The sequence below is a fragment of the Bufo gargarizans genome, chromosome 4 (assembly GCF_014858855.1).
Source record: "Bufo gargarizans isolate SCDJY-AF-19 chromosome 4, ASM1485885v1, whole genome shotgun sequence".
Classification (NCBI taxonomy): Eukaryota; Metazoa; Chordata; class Amphibia; order Anura; family Bufonidae; genus Bufo; species Bufo gargarizans.
The window spans coordinates 437,409,926-437,423,475 of record NC_058083.1 but is presented as its reverse complement, the minus strand read 5'-3'; the positions used below and the strand labels follow the sequence as shown (position 1 = coordinate 437,423,475).

Genomic DNA, 13,550 nt, shown 5'->3' with positions numbered 1-13,550 from the left:
AGAAAATGTTATCATCAGGACAGACCAATGGTTCCTATTCATCTAAAACTAAAGTGAGACCACCACATTTTCTTCCCCAGGGACTTAAAGTGGGTCTTCTGGGACCCAGCGGGCTTTACAAAACCACCTTAAAGGGGTTAAGGAATGCTTAGATATTGATGACCTAGCCTTAGGACAGGTCATCAATACCAGATTGGCAGGCCTCTTATACCAGACATCAACACCGGTCAGATGTTTGAAAAGGCCACGGTGCTCTTTCAACCTCCGCACTCTCTTAGTTGTTAATATGGTAACCATCTAGATTGAAGCGGCGGTGCAGAGTAATTACACCTTGCTTTCCCATTCTGGTAGAGGAAGGTGCAATTACACAGAGCTGCAGCTAGCATCTAGATAGCGAGCATGATAACAGTAAAGAGCCGAGGATATAGGTCATCGATATCCTAAGCCCTGCACACCCCCTTTAATTATTTACATCTTACCTGTGGATAATAAAAAGTTGCTAATATACTTACTGTCTCCGTTGTAGGGATCGACCTCTGGGGAACCTGGTCATGTGACACTTCTATTCTGAAAATTTTGCTTCCGCAGGCATCACATTTTCCAGGTTTCCAGTCTGACTGATGGGGACGATACTTCTGCTACAGACTAGTTCAGTGCCATTCTTTTCCCTGGGACACTGCGCAGATTAAAAGGATTTGGGAGTCTGCACAAGTAGTTATGGCCCCATCCACAGCAGAAGTGACATCCCCATCGGTCAGCCAGACAGGACACTTAGCAAAAACTTGACGACAGGAGAAGGATTTTGAGCAGCGTATCACCACATGACCAGGTCCCCAAGTGTCCAATCCATGTAACTTTGAGAAAGTAAGTATATTAGAATCTTTCTTCCACAGCCAAGATGTGATTTAATAAAAGGGAGTTTGTCAACTAATGTAGTTCACACACATTTCACAAATTGTACCCTTGTTTGCCTGCTGTGATGCTGAAAAATGAATCTTGAAATATGAAAATTAGCTTGCAAATGCCATAGGGCGGTTTCTATTGCTGCAAGTACCCAGACCCCCCCATGCCATTTGCTAATGATTCCTCCCCTGTCTGTAAGCCTGCCCAGTGTCCTGCTTACATCACTGTCTCTGCTCCTGAAATCTTGCACCTGCTCACATCACTGCCAACCCTGGGTACACGTCACCTGCACACATCACTGCAGGGCCCAGGCATGCGCCACACTATACCCACTGTAGGCAGCTGCATCAATGATCAGGCTGGTACAAAATAAGTTAACTGGAAAATTGCATTAAACGGCACATGTGCGGGCCAAGCGGTGATGTGCACACGAGCAGGATTTCGGGCGTAGAAACAGTGATGTAAGCAGGTTTACAGATAGATGGAGGAGGAGTTATTGACAAGTAATGCCAAGGGGACTGGGTACCTGCTGCAATAGAAAACGTCCCTGGGCACTTGCAAGCTCATTAGCATTTCACTTCAAAATTCAAAAAAGTATAATTTGTGAACTGTGCATATTAACTATGTTAAAGTTTGGGTTGAGAAAATTAGGCGACAGACTCCCTTTAGAGCTCATTCAGATGATCCTATGTTTGTGTCCGCAAAATTTCAGAACGGATGCGGAACCATTTAACTCAAAGGGGCCGCAGAAGATGCGGACAGTACACCGTGTGCTGTCTGCATCCATGATCCATGATTACAGGGGGCTGTGATCAGCACAATTAACCCCTCAGGTGCTGCACCTGAGGGTGGTTAATTGTGCGTATCATAGTCCCCTGTAAGAGATCGGGGGCTGCCAGGCAGCAGTCCTGTCCACAGTTCTTAGTATATTCTAACTTGAAGAGTCCCCATCACCATGGGAACGCCTCTGTGTTAGAATATACTGTCGGATCTGAGTTTCACGATCTAACTCATATCCGACAGTATATTCTAACAGAGGCGTTCCCATGGTGATAGGGACGCTTCAAGTTAAAATATACCATCGGATTGGAGAAAACTCCGATCCGATGGTATAATAGGGACTCCTGACTTTACATTGAAAGTCAATGGGGGACGGATCCGTTTGCAATTGCACCATATTGTGTCAACGTCAAACGGATCAGTCCCCATTGACTTGCATTGTAAGTCGGGACGTATCCGTTTGGGTCTGCACGGCCAGGCGGACACCAAAACGATTTTTTCTTCATGTCCGTGCATGAGGCCTAATGCTGCAGATGTGAAAGTAGCCCAACAGCTTCCAATCTTCTGGGAAGGCTTTCTACTAGATTTTGTGTGGAGATTTTGTGCGCATTCATCCAGAAGAGCATTTGTGAGGTCAGACACCAGGATCTGCCTTCAATCTAGTTCATCCCAAAGGCGTTCGATTAGTTTGAGGTCAGGGCTCTGTGCAGACTAGTCAAGTTCTTCCACCCTGAACCCAACCAACCATGCCTTTATGAACCTTGCTTAGTGAACAGAAAAAGGGCCTTCCCTAAAACTGTTCCCACAGAGTTAGAAGCAGACAATTGTCCAAAAGGTTTGGTGTGCTGAAGCACTGAGATTTCACTTCACTAGAACTAAAGGGCATGGGTCAACCCCTGACAGCACCATTTCTCTTTTTGTACTGATGTAATGCCAAAGGAAGGAGGGAGGTGTAGGTGCGTGTGTGTAGGTGTGTTTCTGAAGAGCATAACGACAGAGGGAAATTGTAATCGCAGTAATTGACTGTCATGATTATTCTGATAAAATGTTACTACAGGCCTCAGCGTGAAAAGCTTGACAGTCAAAACTACTGCAAAAGATCATTTTAACAATAATGACAGAGCCCAGCATGGCTAATGGAAAATGATATTAACACTTTACACACACAGCAGATAAGTGTGACAGCTGTTGCTTAGCGGGTAAACTTTAGCTTTCCTCAACTAGATACATTACAAGCCTACCTTTCTCCACAGGAATGCAAATGCCCATTAGGCAGCCTTGTACAATTCCTCTATATTTGTAACTAATCTTTTGTCTAACATTTCAATTATGTAAAGATTTTCATCAGGCACTGATCACTTCAATTACTCTGCACTTCATATAACATCACAATATTGCAGGGCGAGCAGCTGACTGCTCCTTTGACAGCTTGCCAGCCGCTTATTAAATAATTGCAATTCTTTGCAATTTTGTCTATTCACCCTACTGACGTGCAGCAAAGAGCTGATGGAAGTTCAGTTGGAGGAACAGTGTTTACAGAGTGGATTATTATTAGCAGCTAATAATGGACGTGCCTTTAATGTGTAACATGTACCTGGTAATAGTAGCGGAGCACCCAACAAAGACCTTCCACGTAGGACTGCACAACCTTGCGTCTAAAGTTTTCATCAGAGACATCAACATCAAATTTTTTTTTATAGTAGCGTTGCTTCCATCCATCTTCCCATAACCTGCATAAATGACAACCAGCAGATAATGAAAACTTGATCCGCATTTTGTTAAATAGGGTTTAAAAAAAATTCCATATACAAGAACGTAACATCTAACTGCCGAGAACAACGCATACACAGCGGGCGAAAAGACAGAACTCTGATTTTATTCATGATCTGGCTATGCATAGGCTCCCGAACCTAGAAGCAAGCTTGAAAGTCTACCATGTCTTCAGCTGTGGCCGGACTGCACAGCTGGGTCATGCTGATCGGTGGGGGGGCTGGAAGATAGGTCATCGGTATCTAACAACTGGAATACCCCTTTAAGCTGTGCCTGTGGCATAGTTAAACTAGACCTACATAGCAGGCCTAAGGGACTTGTTAAGCTCCCACCAACCATGGCAACGCATCTGCACCTTGTAATTGTGTTTGAGGGGGCTCATGGGGGACAAAGTGAGCACCCTTCCTCTAACTACCTTGAGGCTGCAGACACTATTGACCGCTGCATCTAGGGGATTAAACAGCCGGGAGAACATTTGGAGAACAATTGAAGTCAGTTTTGCTTGAGTCTGTGTTGGAGTACTTTGTGCCACATTTATCAAATGTTACTTGTTGCTTGATAAATTTGGCTGGTCCTTAAACCTAACACTTCTGTCTAGAGAAGCTGCTCCAGTTTTCCTACTCCACCCTTCTCCTGGAGTGAGAGTACAACTTTTTCTAAAAGTTGCAATGATAAATCTGGAGTGAAACTCATTAACATAGCTAACCACACCCACTCTCCCGCCCATATAACAAAACTGCAGTGAGGTATGACTTTTTGACAGCAGAATTCTGAAGTGAAGGTATGATAAATCAGGGCCATGGTCTATATCAGATGGCCAACCTGCGGCTCTCCTGCTGTAGGCAGTCTGGAAATGCTGGGGGGTTGTAGTTTTGAAACAGCTGGAGAGCCACAGGTTGGGCATCCCTGGTCCATGTCAACTAAAATGGTTAAAGATTAATTGAATTGACTCAATCATACAGCCCTACCGAGTTGCATCACCTTCCATTTTTATGTGTCTAGCGTAAAGCCCAGGAAATGTAGGGCCAGCAACCTCTTGGGGAGCTTTCACACAGGTTTTCAGCACCCCTGTCTTTTTTGGTGTTTATTTTGCATGGCAAGTCTATGGGAAATATTAAAGGCCACAGATGTGCTTCTTTGCTACTGCCGTTTATGATTAGGTATTTTTTCCTTTCTTTGCTTCTTATAAAAAATGCAGCATGCTGTAGCTCAACGCTTTTTCAGGGGTTATGACATCGCCTTGTCCATAGGGGATAAAGTTTGTGTATAAGGAGTCATGGTCAAACATCTCAGACAGCCATCGGCCTAAAGATTTTCCTTTCATCCCGCCATATACAGACATGTTGTTGCAAAAACTGCATGCCAGTTTTGACTCAACCAAACAGTTACACGGCCATGACATGTGGCATCATCACCCAGATGGACAGCTGTTCACACCATCTACAGTGATGGGCCACCCTCTGCTCAATGAACAGCTCAGTTGCATATTAGAATAAAGTGCTTTTCGACAATGCAGCGATAATTCGGTCTGCAAGCCCCTGTGAGCAGCCTCTATGCTTAACAGGCAAAAAAACTGCTGACAGACTCTAACCAAGAAAAATAAAAAATAAAATGTCAAGATTTTTTTTAAAGTAAAAACTGTACATCTGGTCAGCCTGTTGCACATCGTATATTATGCAATGTAACTGGGCCAAGATGGGGGCAGACTGATCCGGGATTGCAGTATTTTGAATGCCGGATCCAGCACTAATACATTCCTATGGATGCAAGTATTCCGGATTTTTGGCCGGAAATAAAAAAGTTGCATGCTGTGGTATTATCTCTGTCCTGAACAGTCAAAAGGACTGAACCGAAGACATCCTGAACGGATTGCTCTCCATTCAGAATGCACGGGGATAAAACTGATCAGCCCCTAGGATGGAACTCTATGCCGGAAAAGAAAAAACACTAGTGCGAAAGTACACCAAGAATGGATTGGTTAAGTGAAAGCATTCCAAAGTTATTAAAAACAGAAAGGGTCAAGAAGGGCAAAATTACCAAAGGTTAAATAAGGGTTAAACAAAAAAAAAAATAATCTCTGAACATTTTTCTTGTACATTGCAAAAATACAAAGCCATGTGGCAGCCGAAAGCAACACAAGCACTAATGTATCCACACATTTACTTTGCCTTTCATTCTCATGAAAAGGTAAAATAATCTGCCAAATATTACCAAACAGTCCGCAGAAGCCACATGTTAGGTGTTAATGAGACACCTGCACAATTATATTTTTGAAGTACAATTTTACAGCCTACAGATCAAAGCAGCACAAAAGGAATGCTAAACAGATGCCCCATTGAAATGCGGTAATGTGACACGCTTACAGCAACTGAACTTAAGGGTTAATATTCATCAGGAATAACACTGGTATTCAGATCACATAATCAAATCAAAATGATTCAAAGTCTAGCCAATGCAGCGCCCGGTCTCAAAGGGAAAAGTGGCATGAAGAAAGAAAGCCAGCGTGCATACTAATCTAGACACTTGGATTTAACAGCTTTAGCTTACTCATCTCTCTGGAATTTATTGAATATTGTTACTCTCCATATTAATTACTGCTGGATAAAAAGATCATAGAAAATTATCCAAAGGCTCTGCTGCCATAAGCTAAATGGCATTCATTAGACTCTACTCAGATTCAGCAATTTGCTAACAAAGTGATGCATAAAAAAAATGGCTTCACCTGATATTATCTTCTGGCTCGGGCTCACTGTCACTGTCCTCGGCTTTTCTCTTTGTTCCTGCCGGAGACTGGGTGTTTCCAGGATTCTGATGGCAGAGAGCGTGCAGAAATTAGAGGTATGCAAAGGGCACGGTGCCTCAAGTCCGCAGACACAAGCCTCAAGGTGAAACGTATACGATTTAATATTACAGGAGCTCGCCTTATATTAGCAGTTGTGAAATATCCTGCCTTACCCTCAGCTCACTGGTGGAAGGCATTATTAGATGTCAAGTATTAGCTAAATCCACTCTTTCTTAAAGGGGCATTCCTGTCTTAAGGTAATGGCACATCACTAACATGCCAGTATTTCACAATGGGTACAGGTCCTATCTCTAGGGCACTCACTGACCCTAGGGGCTCTTTCACACAAACAATATGGATTGTGTCAGGGTGCGTTCAGTGAAACTTGCACCATTTTGCAAGCAAGTTCAGTTTTCTCTGCGCAGGGACAAACCGTTTTGAGGCATTTTTCACGTGTGGGGAAAGAAAACAAAAACACGGATTGTTTAGAAACATTTCCTAGCAACCATCAGTGAAAAACGCATTGCATCCAGGTTACATCCAGATGCGATGCGTTTTTCACTGAAGACCCATGGGGCCAGGGCTGCGTGACAAATGCAGAATATGCTGCGATTCTCATGCAACACTGATGCGTAAAACAAAGCTCATGTACACAGACCCATTGAAATGAATGGGTCAGGTTTTAGTGCGGGTTCCCTTCGCAGAAAACTCACTCGTGAAAGGGGCCCAAGAATAAAGAGGCGGCGGTGCTGCCTGAACAGGTCTTTCCCTTCACTCACTGTATAGGGGACACGCAGGACAGCTCCATTCAAGTGGATGTGACTGGTTGCTGTTCTCTGCTGAGAGCACAGCTGTGGAGGCATAAACCCTAAGGCCCCTTTCACACGGGTGAGTATTCCGCACGGATGCGATGCGCGAGTTGAACACATTGCACCCGCACTGAATACCGACCCATTCATTTCTATGGGGCTGTTCACATGAGCTGAGATTTTCACGCATCACTTATGCGTTACGTGAAAATCGAAGCAAGCTCTATTTTGTGCGTTTTTCACGTAACGCAGGCCCCATAGAAATGAATGGGGTTGCATGAAAATGGCAAGCATCCGCAAGCAAGTGCGGATGCGGTGCAATTTTCACACATGGTTGCTAGGAGACGATCGGGATGGAGACCCGATCATTATTATTTTCCCTTATAACCTATATTTTCTTTCAACAGAACAGAAAAAAACAGATATACGGAAACGGAATGCATACGGAGTACATTCCGTTTTTCTGGCGGAACCATTGAAATGAATGGTTCCGTATACGGACAACAAAAAACGGCCCGTAAATGGAAAACAAATAAACGGTTGAGTGAAAGAGGCCTAACAGACACTGCAGTCAGATTCTGCAGCCACACTTTTTTTTAACCTACACTTCACACTGGCATACATCTGGTCAGGTGACAAGTAGGGTGCTGATTCAGACTACACAGGGTCTGTAGTCTGTTACCATGGAGAGACAGATCTACATTGCAAATTTTCTATCTTGTCAAAAGTGGCTATGATTCGTGTTCTTTAGATGCATTGCTGTTAATTAAAAATGGTTTACAAAAGTGGACATCTCTTAAATAAAGCGTTTTTTTCTACAGAATCCATTTTTTTTAAAGGGTTTCTACCACTTAGGCGTCACATATTTAGCTGTCAGACACTAGCGATCCGCTAGTGTCTGCTCTGGCCAACCATCCTAATATAATTGCTTTTGGGGCGGTGGTTTGGCTAAAAAAACTACTTTTATTAATATGCTAATGATACTCTAGGTGCTATGGGGGCGTCATTAGCACCTAGAGGCTCCGTCTACCTTCAGAAACTGCCGCCGCCCAGCGCGTCCCTCCAGCCCGCCCATCTCCTCCTGAATGCGATCCTCCTTGTGAGCGCCTGTATTCGGCGCATGCGCAGTAAATGTCTGACAGCTTCCCTGCTCAGACATCTCCACTGCGCCTGTTCCTCGGAGCACTATGGCGTCATCGCGCAGGCGCAGTGGAGATGTCTGAGCAAGGAAGCGGTCAGACATTCACTGCGCATGCGCAGAATACATACGCTCACAAGGAGGATCGCATTCAGGAGGAGATGGGCGGGCTGGAGGGACGCGCTCGGCGGCGGCAGTTTCTGAAGGTAGACGGAGCCTCTAGGTGCTAATGACGCCCCCATAGCACCTAGAGGCTCATTAGCATATTACTAATTTTATTAGCCAAACCACCGCCCCAAAAGCAATTATATTAGGATGGTTGGCCAGAGCAGACACTAGCGGATCGCTAGTGTCTGACAGCTAAATATGTGACACCTAAGTGGTAGAAACCCTTTAAATATATAAATTGGTTGCAAATGTGGACCTAGGCTTTAAAGAGGTTGTCTCACTTCAGCAAATGGCACTTATCAGGTACACAAAGCACTTACAAATGTATTGCGATTGTAATTGCTTTCTTTACTGGCTGGATTCATTTTTCAATCACAACATACACTGCTCGTTTCCATGGTTACAACCACCCTGTAATCCATCAGCGGCGGCTGCGCTTGAACACTATGGGAAAAAGAGCCAGCTTCTCTGGTGGCCAGGACAATGGAAGCGTGGATAAGCTATAAGCCATTTCCTATAGTGTGCAAGCACGACCACCATGCAGGGTGGTCATAACCATGGAAACAAGCAGTGTATAATGTGATTGCTGGCTGGAATTTTTTTTTTCAAAGGAAGCAATATGGACAATCACAATACATTAGGAAGTGCCTTGTATTAAAGGGATTCTGTCACCTCCCCTAAGCCAAAAAACGATTTTAAAGCAGCCATGAAGCACAGCTTACCTGGATTAGGCTGTGCTCTTTTATCTTGAAATCCGTCCAGCAGTTACTGCAAAAAACGACTTTGATATGTAAATGTGTCCTGAAGGTGCCCAGAGGGGCGTTTTGTTCTTCTTAGAGAGCCCAGTACCGCCCCTCTTACAGTGCCCAGCCCGCCTTCCTTGTACTGTCTAACCGCCGCCCCCAGCCTGCCACAGCCTCTCCTCCCTCTCGCCGAACGAACTCTCGCACAGGCGCAGGCCCCACTGAGGGCTGCGCCTGTGCGATCAGCAGGAGACTGAGGGCAGCAGCTTCATCTTCGTCACTGGGCATGCGCCGAGCCCAGTGACGTCCGATGCTCGCTCTTCCCTCAGTCAGCAGGGAAGAGCGAGCATCGGACGTCACTGGGCTCGGCGCATGCCCAGTGACGAAGATGAAGCTGCTGCCCTCAGTCTCCTGCTGATCGCACAGGCGCAGCCCTCAGTGGGGCCTGCGCCTGTGCGAGAGTTCGTTCGGCGTGAGGGAGGGGGAGGAGAGGCAGGAGAGGCTGTGGCAGGCTGGGGGCGGCGGTTAGACAGTACAAGGAAGGCGGGCTGGGCACTGTAAGAGGGGCGGTACTGGGCTCTCTAAGAAGAACAAAACGCCCCTCTGGGCACCTTCAGGACACATTTACATATCAAAGTCGTTTTTTGCAGTAACTGCTGGACGGATTTCAAGATAAAAGAGCACAGCCTAATCCAGGTAAGCTGTGCTTCATGGCTGCTTTAAAATCGTTTTTGGGCTGAGGGGAGGTGACAGAATCCCTTTAACTTTCTCTACATAAATGCTATTTGCTGCAGTGAGACAACACCTTTAATATCTAAACTCATTTCTCTTAAAATATTAGCAACCCCTTGGCTATGACATTGTCAAAGAATTTATTATGATTTATAATAACCAAGGCCAAAAAATAAAAAGTTGGGATTCTAAGAACATCTGCAGACCAAAAAACAGACCGTTAATGAGCCCATACTTACAGAGTCGTGCATTCTCATTTGAAAGGCAGCTTGTCTTGGGTTGACGATGGTGTTAGGGGTGGACATATTGCGACCTAGTGCCTGAGGGGCAAACTGTCCAGTGGGAGTAAAAGCTGGCCTGTTGTGTCCCCCCTAAAAGAAAGAAAAAAAAGAAGAGCATTAAATAACTAAGTTCGGTCATTGCGCCATGAACATTCTGCGTCAAAAAAAAAAAAAAGTCATGGTCCTCTCTTCCTTTGCTCACTCAGTTTATGTTTTACGTGTATTATATGCGTCTTATGTACTGTATGTAAACCCCTTTTCACATACACAGCACTTTGGAATTAATGACGCTTTAAAAAAGCAGCCATAAAGTGTGAACTTGAAGGGGCTTCCCGGCAACCTGCATTTATTGAACACTGACAAAACATGCTGTTAGCACTACATACTATTTGCAAAAACAATGGGGCTGTGGTGTGAGACATCAGTTCGGCCCATTATAATCAATGTATATTCAATTGAGGGATATCTGGCTTCCACTGCCTTGAAGACCCATACCTGGGGCTCCAGTTATTTTGCATATTACAGTTTCTCAGGGAGCTTTGCACTTTGGATTGCTGCATTGAGACTCTTAAAGGAGGCTCTGCAGCATTTTTTGTAGCTGGTCTCCAAGACCTGCTATTGTTTTGTTCATTACAATCAAATAGCAGACACTGGTTCTCTCAAAGTTGAAGAGCCATGCAGCTCCATTGTTTAAAGGGCATCTGTCTACAGATTTGTACCCATCACACTGGCTGACCTGTTCCATGTGCGCTTGGCAGCTGAAGGCATCTGTGTTGGTCCCATGTTCTTATGTGCCCACATTGCTGAGAAAATATTGCTGTAATATGCTAAATAACTGGAGCCCCAGTTACAGGTCTTCACAGTGAAAGCCAGATATCCATCCAATAGACCCGGTATTAGTCCGGGGTCAGACTGCAGGTTGCATGATCCTGCAGGGCCAGGAAAGGAGTCATTTTATGCAGAAGAGGCCAGTAAGTGCTTGCACTGCACTACCTTTACTCTTTGTGATGTTACAAAGTGATGCATCAGCATATAGGATCTGAGGAAATGACTAGGGTGTTTACGGAGGCAGTTAAAGGGTGAACAGATGAAAACTAAAGATTTTAATGGCTTTGTAGTAATACAAGTTCTGATTCTTAAATTCTATTCCCATCAGAATGATCACTGTTAAATCTGTTAATGGTTTGAAAGTGATATTTTTTGTAAATACATTACCCAATTCCCACCCTTTTTGAAAAAAATAAGTCCCCTCTTACCCGATTGTTGTCTTTAGTCTCTCCTGGTTACGGCCACCTTTCCTGTCGAATCCGGCCGGGGTGCGCTTGCGCAGAAGACTGAAGATTTTCTCCCGGCCGGGCAATGTCCTGAACGCGCACGCCGCTGCGCATGCACCACGACGACTTCTTCCTGGCCAGTTTAGTACAGTGCGCGTTCAGGACATTGCGTGGCCCGGCCAGGAGAAAACGTCAATCAAGCCCAGCCGAATCCAGGAAGTGAATGTCGCGCTGGACGCAGGCAAGTATGAAAAGTGATGGGGATACCCCTTAAGGCAGTATTTTGCATGAACGTGTCTGGCAAGTACATGCAGTATGAAATATGACTCATTTGCCTTGTGGTTTTTGTAAGCAACATTTATTTAGTTGCATTAAACCATTATCTGTGTCTTCCCTGTCTCTATGTAGTTTAACAGCTTACACGGATCAATGGGAAGATGAAGACACGTGACATCCCTTCTCCGTGGCATGGACAACTCTTCCTAACGTCATGTTATCATGACAATGTGAATACAAAAGCCTTCCTTTACACTACAAGCACAGACTAATAATGCGTAATGTGATAGGGTGGCAGGTGATCCCAAATAAGACCCAAAATGATAAGCCAATAAACCAAAGCAAGTTAAATATACAGCTCACCTTCATTCGCTTTTTCTTATCCTTTTGTCTCCTCTTAAAGTTCTCCTACAATGATCAATAACACAAAATAAATTAAAAAGCACAGACCTGAGAAACTATAAACCAACATATCTAAAATGAAAACGCACATCGTCTTCTTTTCGTTTTTTGAAAATGCTATCTTCGACTTCGCCAACAGCCAGCATGATCATCTGCACCCTCTCCAAGTTCACAAACCCACTCTCAGTAAGGTAGCCCTGCAAAGCAAAATGTTGAATTATTACAAATTTGATTAGACTACCTAATGTCTCCAGTATATAAAAGGTAAAAATGAAATAAAAAGCCAAGCTCACTCACCCCGGTCTTATGCACAACAGTTTTGTAAATGTTTACAAGTCTGTCAATTGCACCTTCCCTAAGAAAAAATAAAACATTTAGGCCAGTTAAATAAAGTTCAAAATTCAATGTAAAGTTTATCACTTTTTGCCCCAGCCACACCCCCCCCCCAAAAAAATAAAATAATAATTCACCTGATTTCAAGGGAGGGAAGATGTGGCAAGAAATCATTGCCAACAAAAAAGCACATGAAGACCCAATCATCGACACTTCTTTCAAAATCAAATGTAAAAGGCAAGCTTGCCATGGTCAGCTCTTTTTCCAGATACTGAAAAACAGGTTACCACATTAGCACGTATAAACGGTATTCAAACGCAAGGCATTTTCTCAGACTGATCAGGCATTTTCTCAGACTGATCAGGCATTTTCTCAGACTGATCAGGCATTTTCTCAGACTGATCAGGCATTTTCTCAGACTGATCAGGCATTTTCTCAGACTGATCAGGCATTTTCTCAGACTGATCAGGCATTTTCTCAGACTGATCAGGCATTTTCTCAGACTGATCAGGCATTTTCTCAGACTGATCAGGCATTTTCTCAGACTGATCAGGCATTTTCTCAGACTGATCAGGCATTTTCTCAGACTGATCAGGCATTTTCTCAGACTGATCAGGCTCCTGTCCAGTTTTTCCGGTGTCATCAGGCAAAATGGATCCAGTATTTTTTTTTCTCGTTTTTAAAGGTCTGCGCATGCGCAGACCGGAAGGACGGATCCGGCATTACGGTATTTTGAATGCCGGATCTGGCACTAATACATTCCTATGGAAAAAAAATATGCCATTTAGGCAAGTCTTCAGTTTTTTTTGGCCAGAGATAAAACCATAGCATGCTACGGTTTTCTCTTTTGCCTGATCAGTCAAAATGACTGAACTGAAGACATCCTGAACTGATTACTCTCCATTCAGAATCCATGGGGATATGCCTGATCGGTTCTTTTCCGGTATAGAGCCCCTGTGACGGATCTCAATGCCGGAAAAGAAAAACTGTAATGTAAAAGTAGCCTTACGGTTTGGCTCATGACCATACAATACATTACAGTGTAAACAGCAAATAAGTTTAAAGGGGTTGTGCAGCCGTATAATATTGACTGACAATATCTGATCGGTGAGTGTCCGACTTTCTGGTACCCCAGCTGTTTAAAACTTGTATGAGAGCT

The 13,550-nt window shown here is 44.2% G+C and overlaps 1 protein-coding gene across 1 annotated transcript in view; it reads right to left on the bottom strand.

The window, feature by feature from the left end:
* XRN2 (5'-3' exoribonuclease 2) overlaps positions 1–13,550 on the bottom strand; it is a 64,956-nt gene that overhangs the window by 22,023 nt on the left and 29,383 nt on the right. The window contains exons 11-17 of the mRNA XM_044289853.1: positions 12,529–12,662; positions 12,356–12,413; positions 12,148–12,255; positions 12,020–12,064; positions 10,065–10,196; positions 6,176–6,261; positions 3,278–3,413 (exon numbers count right to left, since the gene is read on the bottom strand). Of these exons, the coding sequence (XP_044145788.1) occupies positions 3,278–3,413; positions 6,176–6,261; positions 10,065–10,196; positions 12,020–12,064; positions 12,148–12,255; positions 12,356–12,413; positions 12,529–12,662 (699 nt within the window). The remainder of the gene's footprint in view (positions 1–3,277; positions 3,414–6,175; positions 6,262–10,064; positions 10,197–12,019; positions 12,065–12,147; positions 12,256–12,355; positions 12,414–12,528; positions 12,663–13,550) is intronic.